The sequence below is a fragment of the Strongylocentrotus purpuratus genome, unplaced genomic scaffold (assembly GCF_000002235.5).
Source record: "Strongylocentrotus purpuratus isolate Spur 01 unplaced genomic scaffold, Spur_5.0 spur5_scaffold_2, whole genome shotgun sequence".
Lineage (NCBI taxonomy): Eukaryota > Metazoa > Echinodermata > Echinoidea > Camarodonta > Strongylocentrotidae > Strongylocentrotus > Strongylocentrotus purpuratus.
The window spans coordinates 10,794,319-10,814,904 of NW_022145605.1; the positions used below are offsets into that span (position 1 = coordinate 10,794,319).

Genomic DNA, 20,586 nt, shown 5'->3' on the forward strand with positions numbered 1-20,586 from the left:
CCTACAGTGGGAAATCTCAAAGCGAAAATATACAATTTTTTAGACATTGGTATATACCCCTACATTGTGATTACATTATCAGGGATGATTTCAATATTTTTTTCTCTTCATACATCATACAAGATATCGCTTAAGCATCATACTTTACAGCTGGGTGTGATGTCTGAATATGCATTTACGAGCGAGCGAAGCGAGCGATAAAATTTTAAAGATCTGTGAGGTCGCAGTGCGAAAAATTACACCTTATAAAGAGGAAAAAGCCAATCGTGATGGGGTTATAAGCACATTCTCATAACGGAAGACTGAAAAGACCTTTAATAAGTAACATAATTATATCATCTTTAAATGCGAACGAGCGCAGCGATTGAATTTTTGGGGAAATTGCTCTTAGTCGCTTTAAATAAGGGGCACGTTTAATGATTACATGAAAAGGGGACAATTATCGAAAGGGATAATACACTTATTAGAAAAGAAAAGGAGTACGTGTCAAAGTATAAAGGATAATTATAAGAGGTGAAAATGAGGCATATTTTCACCTGAAAAGAGGCACTCACAAGTGATGAAAAAGAGGCGTTTACGAAAATGGGAAATAGGCATTTGTTGACGGAAAAGGGGCACCCATCATATTTTGATAGGGGCATTTATAAGAGGTGAAAATGGGAAAGGTCCCTTATTAGAAAAGAAAAGGGGCATGTATCATTATTAAAAGGGGAATTATCAGAGTTGAAAAGGGGCACTGACCAGATATGAAAAGGGTCACTTATGAAAATGTAAAAGGGGCACTTATAATAAAGGAAAATGTGCATTTGTTGAATAAAAAGGGGGCACCGTTCAGATTTTTAAAAGGGGCAGTTATGACAAGGGGAAGGAGCTCTTTCTTTTTAATAGGGGGAACTTATCATAAGGAAAAGGGGCACTTATTAGAAAGGGAAAGGGGTCAGGCGCGTACGCAGGGGGGGGGGGGGGTGTTTGGGGGTTAACCCCCCCCCTTTGGTATTTTTTGTGTATAAACCCCCCTAAAAAAAACCGAACCCCCCCTTTGTTTGTTCGTTTTTTTTTTTTTTTTAATAATAATTTAAAAAAAATTATTCCCATGGCTGACCTAAAAAAGGCGACCTTACCCCCCCCCCCCCCCCCAACGGAGCAAAATGTCAAATTTTCAAATTTCGAGACCAAAAAAAAAAAAAAAAAGTGTCCTCTTACTAAATTGGGTTACAATGTATATTCATTGTTAGTGAAATTGTAATACAATATACAATGGGCAAATAATTGTTTCCAGACCAATGATTTAGGTGAGAAGAACTTACATTCACTATTGAAGCTGTTGCCGTTGTATATACATGAACTTGAAATAATAAGTAGCCTTGAAAGTGTCGTCATATATCATGTTTGGGTGAGGTTGAAGTTTAACGGTGTAGGTTTGTTTGAGACTATATATCCTTTACACTGTTTTATTAATGAGATATATTTCCAATCAAATCAAACTGAAAGATATTTTCGAAAAACTTAACAATATCAATCTGGATTGATATTGTTAAGTTGTTCGATAATATCATTCGGGAAACAATGGTGAGTAACCAGTGGTATGAACGGCCTTCCATAGTTCAAGTCCAACTTAAGTCGATCTTAGTCTTTGTGAAACACTACCCAGGTTTAATTTCAAATTTTTGGGCAAGGGGTTTAAATGGAAACAAATCTCCCAGCCCCACTTTCCCGGTTTCCCACCCGAAGCTGCTAAACAATATGTATACGTACTTTAGAAGACTATTAGCTATTGATTTCATATTCATTTTTTTGTATATCAATAGTCATTCATTGTTTTACTCTTGATACTAAATTTACTCAGAAATATTTGTTTATCATAATGTATATCGCTGTAGAACATGTATTTCAATTCATGTCATGTTTATATATATATATATATATATATATATATATATATAGGTTATATTGAAATTGTCATTGTACATTGATAAATATGTTGTTTCAATGGTTTCAATGGTTTCAATGGTCGCGAATAAATACATTTAATTCAACTCCATTCAATTTAACCTTGGAGCTTTTTTAGCACATTACTACCTTTTAGAACTATGTAGCTGTTATTATACACTGTATCATAAGGAAAAGTGCTTTGTAGATCCATATATCATTAGTTCACGTGGTCGCCATTTTGTAAACCACTCCCTGTAATCGTTAATCATTGAGGTTCATGCTATTTGCTCCTTCCACCATCTCCTGAAACTCTGGTTCTACGTCACTAGGCTCTAATAGCTCCAGCCAATAGGAGAGCTTCTTTGATTTAGTCCAGCTGTGACTGTTGTCAAATCGTGCAACGTCTGTTAGAAAGAAGAATAGGATACTGAAAATTCACATGATGGCAGTCACCTGATATTTTCAACGAGTTTTACCACGTGACGTGAAGAAAGCATACTAGTGCCTACTGCCTGTTGCCCCTGTTGCACATGGAGCTTCATTATTTTTGACTGTTTTCAATCCAGAGACCGGGGTAATTATACGATGTGGATTGTTTTGGTCAATTATTTAACTGGAAAAGCTAAAACAGTTCTTATTAACGGTTGAAACCAAATGAAAGCATTTAGTGCATGTTCACTCGTAATTCGAAGCGATGTCGACATTGTTCATTCAGTGTTTATTCGTTGTACAACATTAATCTTACATGAGGTGTCAACAAACATCATTAGCCGATGATGAGTGCTAAGTCAGACAAAGTACACATCGTTTACAACGGGCTTACGTCATGCCGATCACCAGATATACGTTTTAACATATGATAAAAGCACCCAAAAATATGACACGTTTTTTTTTTCGTCTTTCTCTTTTTGCTCGATTTTTGTTTAAAATTGTGCCCCATCCCCACCCCAGAATCGTTCGTCCACTATTAAGAAATATTATTTCCATAAAACGTGTTATCTGATAAGTAATCCAAATATGTCCTACTAAAATTCTAAACATTAGTTTTCGACAACAATTTCAGTAAATCCTACTTACATGTGCCAGGTTCAGCGATCATGATTTCTCCGTTCTCAGGTACCATGTGACTGTTGTACTTCTCCAGTTTCAAAATGGCAGTCTTCTTACCCTTCGCGTCCACGAGATCAAACCCAAATTTGATGTCACTGCAATCCGTCTGAAACTCATACCTATAACATTGATGATACGTTGAAATTAGAAGAAGTTTTATGTATCACTGGCCGATTTGTAAAAGGGGGCACAATAGTATAGAATAAGCTCACTTTTTGCATTTTGCTTATCAAAAATGTTCCTAAGTTTGGAGGAATAATTGTATTCTCAAAGCATCTGGGTTGCATACTTGTACCTGTGTTACGCAGCCAAATCGACTCCACACCGACAGATTATTGGTTCTTGGGGGCAATGTAATAAATTGCTAATTTGGTCTGATGACGGTCTTGTATCGTTTTCTTAATTGTGATTAGTGTATATGAGTGTAATGAACTATCAAAACTCATAGGTTTGTACCTCATGACGCTGTTGGCGTTCTTGACTTCATACTTGAATTCGATGACTCCCCCTCTTGACACTTCATGCGTTGTCAGTGTATGCGGCGGTTCACGGTCCTTTAGGTAGAATGACTTGGGAATTTTGCCACCCACTCTTATCTACACGAAAGAATAATAAGAGCTTCGATGTTGAATATGAAGCATAAAGGCCACATAATTACAGACAATATTAACTATTCATAACATTTTACTAAGAAAATGGGAGACAAAAATACCGTTATCAGTTGCTCGATTCAAAACCATGAGAATGATTTTATAACTTCTGAAGCAGGAAATATGAGTAACGTATTGACTGTATATAGGTAGAGTAACATAACATGTTCGAAATGAAAATCACGACAATTCAAATCAATCCCATTTAGATAGTTGAATGAATACGCCCTCTGTTATTAGATCGTATATCGTGTACATGCAAAGTTGATTATAAATCATCGGGAAAAATGGATTCCTGTATCAATTCGCACATGAAACATTAATTGAGAGCTATAAACATAAATAGTCGTGTACAGGTCGTACACTTAGGTACTGTAAAAATATGCTTTTTATATTAAAGCAAAGTAGAGAAAATTTGTATAGTAGCTGCGCTATATGAATGGACATATTATTATTATTTATTATTAAAAGATTATTTTGAATCACCAGTGAAGTACACATCTCGTTTCCATCAGGATCTGTCTTGGTTCCTCCCCAGTAAACCGGTAGCTGATCGGGGTCTATTTGCTTCAACAAAACCTCCTTCCAATTACCTAGAAATTAAGCAGAAAACCATACTTATGTTACCCCTTTTTTCCTACTGGTCGTAGCAAATTGAGCACTACGCTATACCTTCACAAAATCGATCTTCGCCTGTCACAGTTTATGAAAGATATACACACTCCATTCTTACATTTTCATCTTATTCTACACCGTATTTTTGTAAACTAAGATTAAACACAATTCAGATTAAAAATTCAAAGCTGAGATTCTTACTTCCCAAAACCTGGATTTTCTTTCTGGTGTCCTCACGAAGGAAAGGCTTGACTAATGAATAGGTCACCGGGAAGATCTTGGGTGCTCGGATGATGAAGAGACGGTAGATCAACTCTGGATAATGCTGCTCAGCAATCACAGCAGTCTGTCATAGTTAGGAAAATAGTTCATTATATAACTTTTTTCTTCTTCAACATTTCTAGTTCTGTGTAAGCATGATTTAACGAGACAGGACAGTTTAACTTAGGTATTGGAGGCATTAAGCAATTGGATCCTGTAGCAAGTGGGAGTAGATCAGAAGCATATATATTGGCAAAATATCATATATAGGGAAAAGGAAGACAAATAAGCACAATTGTCATTTGGAGGGGTGGGGTTCGAGGTGTCATGGAGTCCTCCCTCCTTTTTCCTCTCTCTTTCTCTGTTTTCATTTTTCCCTCCCTTAATTTTTCGCCATTTGATAGTGTCCCTAGTAGCTACGCCATTCCTATCAATGTGGGGGTAGACAACTGAGGATCAAAGCTTACCAAAGTGCACTACATGTGCACAGACTTGGTTTTGGAAGCACACATTGGTTTTTATCGTTAATCATCCCACCATGTCATGAACGTAGAAATATGCAATATAATTATGAAAACATATTATCAATAACAATTCATTCAGCAGACATGTTATTAACCAGGACACAATTTTTTATGGTAAAAGATGGTAACATTTGAATGCTTGCCTTGATGAACATATCAATAGCCGGTTTCCATAGATGATGTACTCCAAGGTTCTCCATGTCAAAGATCATCAAAGATCCCTCAGTATGCTTCAATCCTCTCTGAGATAATACAAACATGTTGGTAGTCAAGGGGACACGAATACACACACCATTTTAGATGAAGCTAACCTATAATCATAGTCACATTTGGATAACACTTAATACGACGTTTCAAAGCACTTTACAAGTGATCTTAATTATCATTACCTATGTTAATATAATCTCTGTAATTAAACAGTTATTAAAATGCAATGCTTGGACTATTCTTTTCGCATTTGACTTTATACGATGCCTCCCTCAGTCATTGACACAGTCTTGCGTTAATAAATGACGCCTTGTTTATACAACGGGCACAAGGGGTGATTATAGGGACTTTTAGATTTGCACGTAGACAGCTTTGACTGCAACGTGTGACGTCATTTTAAGGCACTGCGCATGCGTCACGTCGTCTCGGTCGGCGATCGAGAATGCCTCAACCTTGATTTTCCTAAATCTAGTACGGTACTAGTATGCTGCGTGCGCATAAAATATACAATTTCTCAGATAGACAAAGGAACATCCCTGCTATTATGTAAAAATGTGTAGAACAGGTGTCACATGCATATTCACCTGTTCTACACATTTTTACATAATATTAGTGAAGGGATGTTCTTTTGTCTACCACAGCAATTGTTGAGGGTAGAATGAGGAACTGTATATTTTATCCTCTTTCTTTGTCCTTCATGTCCATAGTGTTATTTCTTGCATGCATGTATATCGTCGAGTGCAATCTAATAGGCCAGTTTCGTAATGTAACCAAATTTAATGCATACGTCTTTGTGAAGTGCCTCAATACAAATTGTTGCATTCACCTGATAGGAATAATAGTATTTCAATAGTCAGAATGCAACTGCATATATTAAGTGTTGCTAGGTAGGTCAAGTCATAATGTTTGTCCAACCTGGCAACACTAATGTATGCAGTTCGGATTCTGTCTAGTGAAATACTATTATTCTTATCAGGTGAATAAAATAATTTGAATTGAGGCACTTTACAAAGACGTATGCAGCAAATTTGGTTACATTACGAAAATGGTATAATGTAGTCAACCTGGGCAGTTGAGTACGTTGACACGCATGATCAGTCGGCGTTCATCGTGTTCTCGTCCACTCAATCTAAAAGTCCCTATTAGGAGTAGATCTCATACCTGTTCAGAGAACCACTTGTGACTCCTGAACTGGTATTCAATTGAATGGATGTAAGTCTTCAGAATGTCACTGGCCTTCGCCGAAAATAAGACCCCTTGAATAAAAAATTATTTAAAATATGGAAAGATATAATAAACAATAATAATAATACAATATTTATATAGCGCATAATAAACATACGTTTCTCTATGCGCTGTACAAGGAATCAATACAGAGAAAAAATGATGATATCTTTCCTTAATTCCACATGATTTTTGTATTAATCGAAATGTAAGTATAGATTCTAAAATATATGTAGGCACTGACAGCGAAAAAATAAATATAAAAGAACGAAACGTTGCTGTAAATTACACACACCCACGCACACACACACACACACACATACATGCACAAACGTGCACGCACGCGCGCACACACATACACATACCCACGAAACAAGAAGCATACGAAAAATAAGACTCATCCACTCGGTCAGAATACTAGCTAAAATTCTTTCCTAGTTGTGCTCATTCCTCAGCTGTTCCTCAGCTGAGTTTAATTGTTTGGCAGGAATCAGTTAATTGTAGATTCTTAAACATTCAAGTCAATTTTGATTGATTCATGAAAGAAATATTGATAATTATCAAAATTCAAAATCAAATTTATCTCAATGAATACCTTTAGGATCAAAGTTTCCAACCGGTGATATGTAGATAGCATGACCCTCTTTATCCAATCCACACACTCCGCCGCACCAGTACTTCTCGAAAACCTGAAATGTAAAGTATTATGTCAATATTATGCAAATATCGATCAAATCTATTGCCTATTGTATCTGATTGTTGAAGAGGAATGTCCATAATGGTAAATACCATGTTTCAATATAATCTAAAAGTGTGGGGAAAACCAGATGAGTGATATTTTGAGGAAATTCCATCCAAGAAAGTTATGAAATCCGATAAATTAAACAATCAAGGAAACACTTTCCTCGTTAAAACAAATGTGTATTAACAGGGCACACCCCTACCCTTACCATCGGATAGCCAAAAAGGGTAGGGAAGATTTTTTTTTTTTTTTTTTAAAGGCAATTTCCTGAATTTTTTTTTCAGTGCAGTACGAGAAAATACTTTTCAAAGCAAGATGCCTAGATGTTACTGTCTTCCCAACTCTCACTCTGTAATTCTCAAGATGAAAAATCTTCTCCATTGAACAAAAAACTAATGTTTAAATATAAGCAATAGGGTTTTGTTAAGAGATATCCAAATTGCATCCATCTTTTGCTTTGATAAAAATGGTCCCTGATAACAAATGTTGTACGATTTTGATTTGACTTCCTTAAGAATATACGCAAACCTAAGAAAATATAATAATAATAATAATAATAATAACGTTTTATTTACCCGGGGTAGCCACTTCAATTATGAAACTGCTCTTCCAGCGGGCCCTGCATAACATAATATGTTATTATTACCCTTCTCCAATCTAATATGCTGAGCGCCTAGCTAAAGGGCAGAAGGTCCCATTGTTATACGTCTTTGGTATGACTCGGCCGAGGTTCGAACCCACGACCTCCCGTTCATGAGGCGGGCGCTCTAACCACTGAGCCACCATGCCCGGTATAGAAGTTAGAAGACCTTATTAACGCTTTATGGCAAGATATTAATCTAAATGTACCATACTCCACTCAGGTGGAGTAAATGGGTACCTGGTTGGATGATTGCAGGGCCCTCAGGGAGACATATTATTATTTTGGTAATTATTGATATTAGTATTATTATTATTATTATTATTATTATCATTATTATTAATATTATTACCTCTGGGATCTTGTACCAATCAAGAATGGTGCTGACCTTATTTTCCTCTCTCCACTTGATATCCTAAAACAAAAAAAGAAATTGAAAAGCTAAACGAAAATGACGTAACAGGTTTGCATTTCCTATGTGCAAAATTATATAGTATTAAACAAAGGTTAACTGTTTGCAAGCAAAAACAAAAACAAACAAACTACAAATAAGTTTTTTTGTTTTGCGAGTTACTGGCTCATAAAGCATTAGTTTAAGTTTGTACTCTGACAACTAGACATATTTAAATGGGAATGACAAAGATGAATAAAGAAAATATTCATGTTTTAATGTAAATGAACATTATTTTACATAATTTTGTATAGTACTAACTTACCATCCTTAACATCTTCTCTGTCCTTTTCAGGTCAAATTTTCTTGCTGTTAGGGAGTAAAACATAGAGTTGATCATTTTGGTGCTGCGAAGAGTAACTGGAGCGAATTCCCCCCTAAGTTTTTACATTTTGATTTTGTTTTGTAAGGGTAAAGGCATTGCACTTTCTTCTCAACAATGTTTGTTCGATCATGGGCTAGATGAGACTAGATAGCCCGGCCGCCTTGTTTTTAAACGGGGGGGGGGGGGGGGGGGGGGGGGTTGGGGTTGGACGGGTTTCTGGGAACTATACCCGCCGGCTTTTAGACTGATCAACTTTTTGCGAAGGAAATAGATGGTCTAGGTAAGTGTTAGGGATCTAAATTGTACATGCTTAGGGAACACCTTCGGGATATACTCTTGGCCTATATGCTTGATACGACATCATCGGAATTTAGAGAGAGGAAGATAAGGGAGGGCGGGTGACAGGGGGGGGGGTCGAGCATCAATCTACCTTAATGATGGGAGATGCAAATGCATGAATAATTGTGTAACGCTCCATACAACAGACACATAGTATATTCCAATATAATTTAAAATGTTTACGGAGGCACACATACTAATCCTCTACTCTGTTGCACTTCAATATGGTTTTCTTATTTCTTATTATTTTAGCACGATGGCATACTATAGCCAAAGGCTGTTCTTTGGCATGGCATTTTGCAAAGAAACATACATTATAAATTAACATGGTTTACATACAAAGTTAAATCAAACATACACATACATACAAATAGGTTAGAAGGCGATACATCCAAGCAAGCCCTTATTTACAAAAAGGAAAAGAAAAGAAAAAATAAAGACAAACAAATCAGTATATATTAAATAATATTATTTTCACAGCCTTTTTTCCACCAGCAATTTCCCGACCTGTATATAAAAGATGATTTGCTTGTACGTTAATTACTATAATTGATCTTGACTTCTTAATGTCAATGGGTGGAGGGGGTGGGGGCACACTTTGCACCCCGCCTTCATGTTTACATGCTTTAGGGGAAGGGGCGGGGCAATATACTTACCCCTAAGGAACTTCAAGAGTAAGACATCGTCATGCTCTGGCTTAAGAACGTCTGAAACATTTTCCTTGAACTGAGTGAAAAGAAATATGACAAGGAAATTAAGCTACCGCATTGTTCGTGACAATTTCAAACATTTAACTCATCTTATCAATACAACACAACATTTGATTCTGGGATTCGATTGTTTGTCTTAACAAACTGAACTTTTCATTACAGGACATTGTTTTCTCGTTGTTTAAATATCATAATTTCGACACTGAATCATTTCAACAGTAAGATGGCGAGTTGGCTCAGTCGGTAAAGCATCTGCCTGTCGAACAAAAGATCGAGGGTTCGAATCCATACCAGGCGGACGCATGAAGCCTGCGCTGTGTGTTAACGTGCCTCTCTCCTGTTTTGTGGACGCAGGTTATGTTAAGTGGAAAACACTCTGTCCCTCGTATAGGACGTTAAATGAAAACCCCGTGTACAAGAGAGTCACCACCTTTGTACGTAAAAGAACACACTGCACTATTCGTTTAAGACTAGGGGCAAACCCCGTTTTAGTGGTCCACCTGCACCCTCAATCAGTTATACCTGGAGGAGAGACCTAAGGGTTACACCAATTCGCTTTTCGCCTCTCAGACACAAGTGACGCCAATACTTAATAATAATATTAGTAAACCCAATAAAAATCGTAGTTGAGATGAAAATATCAATGCCCCATAAATAACATTTTATGTTATACGCAGCATCAATTTGATGCAACAAGATGTTAGACCTGTTTGGTCGAAGCTCGTATTGTTTTCTCTGTTTTAAAAAGAATAATGTATAAGTATTTTAGCATCAATAGACTTAGAATTTGAATTTGAAACCATAAATGCACTCTAAGTGGACCTTTAACCGAACGAAAGTGTACTAATGTGATGATAATAACAAGGCATGTTTATGATACAGTGTGATGAAAAAAAGGATTCTTTACCTTTCTCAATTTCTCTTTCTGGCTATCTGAAAGGTTCCCCGGGAAGCCGCTCATATTGACCTTGAAAATAGCAACACTCCGTAGGCCTAAAGAAAGCTTTGACGACTAGATTCACTTCCTTCAAATCCTCTTCTCATGTATACACTTTGTATTTGCATTTATACGCTGGGATCACAGACAGCTTACCATTTTAAATGCATTGATCATCAATGTTTCTACCACCAACTTTTCACAAAACTCTCAACTATACAGGATCGAAAAATATGGAAGCAAAGAGAGGCGAGAACAGGTCCTTTTTGGAGGTGTGTTGCGATGCACTTCTTATCATAACAGATCATTAACATCTTACAATCTGGTGCTCCTGTACTCTAGGTCTTCATATATATTTACCATAACGTCAGATTACGCCAACTCGTATCTGTAATTATCGTACGCCAGATGTAGTTATAACTGATGGAGGAGGTCAAAGTCCATCACAGAGGACTGCCGTTCACACCTAACATATCGAAGGGAGGAAAATAAGCAACAAAGTTCAAAACAAGTGGGGTGAAAGATTTCAACCTTGGAGATATCGGAATGATTGGTGTCTTGCAGGGGCGTAGCCAGTTTATTTTGGAAAGGGAAAAGTTCCAGATCAAATTTGCTACATTTCTAACATCATCCAGCATGTACAAATAGAACATTTTTTTTAAAAATACATACATAAAGAAATTACTGACAAGGCTCTAAGGATGTCCAGAAAAAGGGGATGCACATCCCTCATTCGCCCCTTCATCCTTTACCCCTCCATAACAGAGAAACCTCTGGGGTTCTATGATTTACTCTGATGCCATGCATATCGTTCTTGATATCATCCCCCTTATATTATTTTGTTTTGTTGATATCCTCTAAAAAAAGGTGTATGAGGTTACTGACCAAGGGTATAGGTTTGTTGTACTTCATCGAGTTACACATAGAAACAGCTGTACAATACAAGTATAGTGGCGCAACTAATGGGGTACGTGGATTCATCCTCCCTCCTCCCCCTTGCATGGCGATTTTTTTTTTTAAACGAGAAAGAGGAAAAAGATAGAGAAGAAGGAAGAGGAGAGAGGGAAAGAAACGTCAATAAGGAAATGATAGGACCCCTACAACTCCCTCCCCTATGCTGTGGCCTTGTCCATTTGTCTGTCATCCACCTAGTTATATGACCAAGGTCCTTCTGACGTTGGTATTAATATGTCCAACTAAGCTTTTTCACTATTCATTAACCGAATTGTCCATTAATTATTTTTTTCTTCAATGTTTCAATCATGTTCATCCGTTACCTACCCCTGGACACGTCACTAGTGTACTCACTTTAACTCAGGGGCGTATCCAGGAATTTGTAAAGAAGGAGGAAGGAGGATACATTCCAGATAAATCTACCAAGCAAAGCATATACAAATAGGGTATTAGTCTCCTTATGCATGGTTTCCTCAAGTTTCAAAATGTGTTTTCCCTTTTTTGTCGTGAAGTTTTTAAAATTCTATTGTGCATACCCCAAATTTGTATTGCTTTTTTTGTGTGTGGTTGTATGTTTTTTTTAACTTGAATTAATCTATATATACACGGTAATATCAACACAGTGACAAGACTGAATTCCGTTGGGGCCGTGTCAAACATAAACAAAATTGATAAATTGAAAAAATTAAAAATAAAATACTGATATACTAATAAATGTGCATGTAGTTAGAAGAAAAGAAAATGAAAAGTGATGGTTTAAACATTAATATAATTAACAAATCTTAGAACAAACAACAAAACACAGAACTTTATTACGAAAACATAACATATCGCTTAATGTTTACACTCGAACCAAATAGTACAGTAACATCATTTAAAGGCCAAGTCCACTCCAGAATTAATTTGCTTTAAATATATGCAACAAAACAAGGAAAACAGAGCAATTATAAATGAGTAAAATCGGATACTAATAAGGAAGTTATGATGTTTTGAAAAAAGTATGAAAAACTATGGAACAATGGAAACCACTACACAAATTGCCAATTTGGTTGTCAGTTTGTGACATCATTGCCTCACTATTTATCAATTGCTTTATATATTTTTATCGCATTAATTTCCCTTTTTATCCCCCAAACTTGATTTCCCCATGCATTTGTACGATTATATGTATTGTATCATATTGCGTGCATAACATTTCACAAAATATTTTATGAAACTTTGCAGAATCGATACTATTTTTGGAATATTGTAAATTCATAATACCATTCATTTGTATATAACAAGTTTATCAAAATTCACAATTTTCATGATTTAACTGGGGGAAAAACTGCTATATTAGTGCATCCACACACAACTTGGCTGCTTGTGTGAGGAAATAAGATTCTTAGGGGGAAAATAGGAAATTTATATTATCAATATACAAACAAAAACAATTAGTGGATAGTGAGGCATTGATGTCACAGACTCATGAGCGAGTTGCCATTTTTTGTGATTTTCAAAGTTTTTCATGTCATAAAAAATTCATAATTTTCTTATTAGTCATCCGATTTTGCTCAAACTTTTTTTGATTGGTTTGTCTGATTGTTCTGCTTCTATTGAAAGTAAGTTATTTTTGGAGTGGACTTGCCCTTTAAATATACTATGTTCCTTTTGCAGCCAACATCAAATTTTGTAGAACTTTGCAGGAATTATGAATATTTCATATATATTCTGTTTGTGAAATTTAAACATTAGCAGTGTCCAAGTATTCAAATTATGCAAGGAAACCCATTTACCTTCTAGACTTCACTGTCAGACACTATTGAGTGACTGACTGACATGTTCTTTCTTTGATAATAACATTCATAGAATGAGCTGTAACAGAAACACGAGCATTTATCTACATAAATAACCCACTACTTGTAGAGGCTAAAATTAAACGGATTGAATCTTCGTGCAGCACAAAACGTACGACCATTCGGTAAAAGGGTATGCAAATCAGACTATTACTTAGGTGATTGCAATCACGTATTAAAGTGAGGGAGGTTCTAAATTAGTACTGTCTTTGAAATGCTATTGGAATTTAACCTTTCCAGTCTGTTTGCCCTGCAAATGGGACAAACATTTGTAGTACCTTTAAAGTGACTCGGTAACATTGTTGAAGGTTGATGGAAAAATTGCATATATTTTGTTTAAAATGTTACTTATTATATTCCTATTATATTATATTACTGTACTAACCCTCTGAAATGCAAAACATCCGGGAAAAATGCTCAAACCACAAAGATATCTATATTTTTATTTAAAGGCGTCACTGTGCAACACCCTTTAACAGTGATTAACAGTAAATTCTCCCAACCATTTTTTGAAATTTCCCAACCGTTTTCCCATGAAAAAAAAAGACATAAAACAGGCTATTAAAAATCTTTCAACAGTTTCATGTCTGGAATGGTATATAGAGCCAACTCATTGCTTTATGATGATTAAAATTCACCTAAAATGTAATTAAATTGTATTGGGATAATCAAAGAATCGATCGGATCAGTTTTTCCCAATTTGTAGCATTAATAATGGTCCATTTTCACTCACATTTTCATACATTTTTGTACATCTAGCATTGAAGTTAAAACCTATATAGCACCACTTTCTCTTACCTAAACAATATTACCAAGTCCCTTTAAGACAGGATAATGGCCAGCGAAAGTAAGGGCATATATTGCAACTTGAAAATTGCTTATAAAAACCAAATAAAAGCCAGGAATAATAGCCACCAACCGTAAAGTAACAGTCTCTTGAAATAAGGAGATACATAAGCAATGAATCAATTCGATTTAATCCGTTTTTACTCCTTAAGCATTGCCACTTTCTTATCTATCACCGGCTGCCCCATTGAAGTTGTTTTTACTGTTATTTTTGTTCACTGATCGCGTGATATAATTAACAAGCTGATCACATGTCTAAACCGACGCTTCATTTTATTTTGCATCTCGCGGTGTTTCACAATCTCGACTATTGTCTCATTCGTAAAGTAATACCTGAACGTAAAGCATCTTTGACTCAGCACATGATGCTTTTAGAGATTTCATTCCTGAAATAATATACACCAAGATGAGGGAAGAGGAACAATGTTGATCAGTTCATCAAGAAAAGCGGAATTAAACGACATTTGACGTGCTGAAAGGTCGGTTTGATGGGAACAATCTTGAAACAAGTCTGCTGATGAAGGATCTAATATTAAAGCAAGTCTACAAATGAACGAAAAGAACACAGGGACAGTCAAGAGCACAGTGGTGGGAACTACTGGCTTTTCATAACCTGCGGATATCTCTCTGATGTAGTCCAGGACTTGGCCTATTGACCTTCTTGGGAAGCGAAGAAAGACCATCCAGTCAACTCTTGGATCAGCTTGGTTGGCCAAAGGTTGAAATGGTGCTCACTCCAACTGTAATACATCAAGTGGTAATATTATAGGTATGTGATGCAAATATACTTTCTTAGCAGTCAACTAAAACAAAGAAACGCATTTTGAGAAGACATCAAACACGGTTTCTACAGCAGCCTCAAAGACTTCATCGTTCTAACGTGGATATTTCTCTTTACGATAGACCTGGGCTTCGTTTTAAGAACAAAAAGGCTGATTCATCGTAATCATCCTTAGGGACCGAGTACTACTTCGATTTTCTTTCAGTTTTCTGGCATCAATTCAGTATCAGCGACCTGTTAGTTGGAACACATGATGGCTGTGTACGCTCACACATTAAGCTTCGTAGTGCTGTGTGGATTCACTTTGCTATATGTAGTGATGGATCACACCAGCATAACTCTTAAACATACGTGCTCGGAAAACTCGAGTGACCATAGCGCCAATTGCTCATATCGCGGTCTTACATCGGTTCCCCGGAATCTTCCAAATAACTTGCATTTCCTCAACGTTTCTGAAAATAACATCTCTGTGCTCCTAGACAAATCTTTCGTGAACTATACACAGCTAAAAACCTTGGACGCTAGTTATAACTCCATCTACCTCATTGAGAATAAAACATTTCATGCTCTCCAGCTACTTAAGGTATTAATACTCCATCACAACAGTATCAGTGTCCTACCCATTTCCCTCCTGGAGAAGAATGTTCATCTTTCCTTGCTAATCCTACATCATAATATACTCAAGGAAATTCCTCGCATCTTTGGAAACAATCTGCAAACTACTCAGTTTGCAGAAGATTGGGAGGACGCATGTGGATGTAAGAATTTGTCACGTTTTGATTTGTCTTCTAATAAAGTCAGATCACTAGTACAAGAAGATTTTGTAGCTTTACGTAATTGCTCCCTCGATGGATTCAACTTGAATCATAACGATATAAAGAGTCTCCCTCGTGCAGTTTTCAAGGATTTACCAGCAGTACATTTACTCATCAATTATATATCATTGGCTGAATTCCACGCCGAGTCCTTTTTGGGTAACAAGGCAATAGTTAAAGCGACCGTAACCAGGTCGGGCATAAGATCTATTGTACCCATGAATACATCGGAAATACCAAGAGATCTTTTCCCAGGTATAATAGAACTTTATCTCCAATACAACGAATTGATCACTATTCCAAAGTACGCCCTGGATGGTTACGAAAAACTCCAGGTACTAGAAATTTCATCCAATCATTTATCTAGTCTTCATAACGAGTCATTTTGTGGATTGAAGTCGCTGGTTAATTTGGGACTAGCTGACAACAATATTAAGTCGCTTCCACGAGGATCTTTTGCTTGTGCCGAAAAGCTTGAGAGCATTGATTTATCACATAACGACATTTCTGTATTAGATCCTCAATGGTTCCACGGAAGCCACAGTCTCAACACTTTGACATTCTATCAAAGCAAAATTGATGAAATCAATACTATACCATGGAATGCAACAAATCTTCAAACTCTTATCTTGAAAGATAACAACCTTCACTCCGTGAACCAAAAAATGTTCGTTGGTTTAACAAATCTAAAATTTCTTGATTTCTCCAAGAATAAGATTCTCGATATATCCGCTGATGCCTTTGAAGAAACCAGTTCTTTAGAAAAGATCATAATGAAAGATTTAGTCAAATTCACATTGACTGGTTCTTTCAGAAACATGCATCAACTAGTGTTGCTCGATATATCCTATCTTCATACTCGCTTAGAAATTACTTCCTGTGGCCAGTTTAGTCATACGTCGGCTCTGAGAACTCTAATCTTATCCAAAACTAAAATCATAGCCGAAGATCTAGTCCAATTTAAAAACAGTACGTCACTGTTTTCAGGACTGATCTCGCTGCACACCCTACAACTGCAACATAACTCATTCAATGATTTCCATCAGGTTGCTAACGCATTTATTACACTTTGGAATCTTCGTGAGCTAGATCTGACTGACTGTCGCATACATATAATTGACTCGAGAATATTTAGGAATCTCACGTCACTAACAGTTCTCTCGTTGCGCTTTAACTCGATTAAAATCATTCCCGAGAAAGCTTTTCAGGATTTACATAATTTACGTACCCTGCGACTAAATTCCAACTCTATTTCAGTTATCGAGAAGCAATTATTTTCTAGAACTCCCAGTCTCCTGTGTCTATACCTCCATGATAATCAAATCTCCAAGATAGATCCTTTCACATTAATACCAACAAGTCTAAAGGTATTAATCATTGCAAACAATCCATTCACATGTACCTGCCAACTTGCGTGGTTCAGGGAATGGCTGGACAAGGTGAATACAACAATCTATCAGAGAAATGAGACTCGTTGCTCTAGTACTTCCTTCAAATCGCTAAATAATCAGACTATCTGGTCGTTCCATCCTGAAGATTACTGCGGAGTCAATATCTATCTTATTGTAGGTGTATCTTTGGCAATTGTGACCGTTCTGTCGCTAAGTGTCGTCGTGTACCAAAAGCGATGGTGGTTGAACCACAAACGATTTCTCTTAAAGTTGGCCATCCTTGGTTATCAAGAAATCATTGAAAATCAAGGTCCTGAGGACTACGAGTATCAGCTTAACCTCATGTTCCGTGAAGATGATGAGTGGTGGATCGACGATTACATGAAGCCATTCCTGCAGGAGAGAATGCCACACCTGGAGCACATCGTTTTCGGGGACAGTGGTCTTCATCCAGCGTCTTTCTACTTAAACGCCATCTATGACGTCATCGATAACAGCTTCAAGACGGTCTTGTTGCTTAGCAACCAGTCAGTGGAGGATACCTGGTTCATGACCAAACTCCGTATGGCCGTGGAGCATATGAATGACACCAAGTTGGAGAAGGTCATCCTCATATTCTTAGAAGACATCGATGATGACCACCTACCGTACCTTGTAAGGCTGTTGCTGAGTCGGAACAAACCTTACTTGCTGTGGGTGGATGATGATGAAGATGGACAAGAACTCTTCTGGGCAAAGTTTGAGAAGAGCATGAGGGCTAACAGGGAAATGAATAATGTAATTCCAGTTTAGTAACAGATCAAACAAACGGGGCTTCCTACAGTTTTCTGGAAGATCGCGTGTCATGACGCGTGGTTGTAACTGGACGTGCGTTGTGTATTTACACGTAGGCGAATCCGACGTGACATGCGTCTTCATAATTATGTTTATCTCATTCAAATGTAGTCTATTTCAAAACTGTGAACATACATGCAATTTGTAATATTTTCTACGGGGAAGTATTGCAAAGAGCTTTTACTTGACCCCCCCCCCCCCCGAAGATGTTTTAATTCGTGGAAGTGAAGTATTTCGTTCTTTGTCAAGAATATAAAAGGAACGTCGCTAAGGGTAACTTAAGAATCTGACCCCAACACACACACGCACGTACACACACACGCACACACACAAATCACACACAAAAATCACATCCACGCATGCACTTTAAAGTAGTAACATTGCGACACAAACGAATGTCACTAGCGATATTATTTTCGATACTATATCCTCGATGAGTAATATATTTAGCACAATAGGTGTTATTAACAGAAAATATAGCTCACTTATTGCGAATTTTTACAGTTTTATAATGATTTACTTGATACTTTATCGCATAGAAATGTTGTTATAGCCGTTGTTTTCAATAAAGATCTTCTTAAATTGAATAATGCTCAAGTAATTATTTCTGACGCTTGTAAATTTGTAAATATGAACGCCTCGTTTGGGCTTCAAAATTTGATTTAAATCCCAACTCGAATTACAGATAAGAGTGAAAATATATTTACTAATATGAATAGATGATTGGTACTACAAAATCGGAGAATAGCGTTGAAAAGAGCCATACTAAAGCTTTTCGACTTTCACTTGAAACGCAAGAATGAAACGGAAAGCCAAAATCGATCAATATAAACGGAAACTAAAAGGAATAAGTTTCCGTTTATATTGATCGATTTCGGGTTTCTGTTTCATTCTTGCGTTTTACTTTGATGAGTGCAAGTCGAAAAGCTTTAGTATGGCTCTTTTCAACGCTATTTTCCGATTTACTAATATGAGAAATTGTAAATGCCCTAGTGGAACTAAATGTACTGACATTACAGATCTATTAACTATATTATCGTTATTTGAGTTAGTTAAATACTTTAACAAAAGTAACTTTATAATCTCATGTTCGTAAAATTATCATTGAATCTGTCAATGCATTGAGAAGGGGGTTAAATAATATAGATTGGTCATGTAAATAATAATAATAATAATAATAATAATAATAATAATAATAATAATAATAATAATAATAATAATAATAATAAATAATATTTTGTAATCACTCGTTGAGTAGATTATATAATAAATATTTACCTCTTGTACCTAATAAATCTAAAAGAACGGGATATTTATCAAGGAGTATCAAGAAGAAAAAATAATTGTATAAAACATTTATTCGCAATAGATCTCATAGAAATGAATATAAGTTTAAATCTTACCGAAATATTAGGTAAATAATTTATAGCAAAACAACGATATTATTGTGCTCAATTTGGGAAAATAGAAAGTAATGTAAAGGGTACATGAAAAATTATGAATATTTTATTGAACAAAATAATGCCCTCATTGCATTTGTATTTTGTAAATAATGAGTTAATTGATACAGAATGAACAAACTATCACAAATGAATTTATTTCTTATTTTAGTTCTTGTTGTTCTACTTTCCATGATGATATTTCTCGACTAGTTACGTTGTCCCATACTGATTATTTGTGTGATCCTGTATCTGAAACATTATATTTAAATGCTATAACTGGCAGGATTTATTGGAAGTTTGTGAATTATCAAAAAACGCCCATTCGTGTGGATATGATAATATAAGTTGTAAAATATTTAAACAGATAATTTATTAGATAACTAAACCTTTGTAATATCTTTAAAACGAAATCATCAAGTTCTATTTTTCCTAGTAAATTAAAGATTGCAACAATTATACCTGTCCATAAAAAAGACGATTGTCATTTATTCAAAAATTATCGACCGATATCTTTATTGCCTTGTTTATCGAAACTATCGGGAAAATGTGTTTATAATCGTTCAAATAATTTTCATCTAAAAATGATGTACTCTGTGATTGTCAATTTGGTTTTAGAAAAAAAATTCTACAACCCATGCTTTAATTGATTTACAGGATGAAACAGCTTTAGCAATGGAAAACATAATGTTTGTATTGGAATATATGTATGGAACTTTCGAAAGCTTTCAATATTGTTGATCATTCAATTCTTTTGTCAAAATTATTCTCATGGAATACGTGGGATCCCATTTGATCTTTTACAAGATTATTTACACAATTGTCTCCAATGTACACTGTTGGTCATAATGGTGGAATAATTATTTTTACCCCAGTTTAGGGAAGGATTTTAAAAAATTATTAATTTTTAATAGATCTAGATAATGGCATACATTCTCAGATTTTATTGAATATTAATTTGCGAGTGTTTTTTTTTTTCGTGACTGCTAAATCATAGTGTGCTACTATGCTAATCAGCTAAGGA

The 20,586-nt window shown here is 35.9% G+C and overlaps 1 protein-coding gene across 1 annotated transcript; it reads right to left on the bottom strand.

Moving 5' to 3' along the window:
* Positions 1–2,089: 2,089 nt before the first annotated feature.
* LOC590690 (SEC14-like protein 2) lies at positions 2,090–10,944 on the bottom strand. The gene is made up of 12 exons (XM_030991006.1): positions 10,638–10,944; positions 9,677–9,746; positions 8,622–8,665; positions 8,258–8,320; positions 7,119–7,212; positions 6,461–6,555; positions 5,236–5,340; positions 4,509–4,653; positions 4,179–4,285; positions 3,499–3,638; positions 3,010–3,161; positions 2,090–2,336 (listed from the first exon to the last, which is right to left on the bottom strand). The coding sequence occupies exons 1-12, from the start codon at positions 10,689–10,691 to the stop codon at positions 2,194–2,196; spliced, it is 1,212 nt and encodes a 403-aa protein (XP_030846866.1). The 5' UTR covers positions 10,692–10,944; the 3' UTR covers positions 2,090–2,193.
* Positions 10,945–20,586: the final 9,642 nt, after the last annotated feature.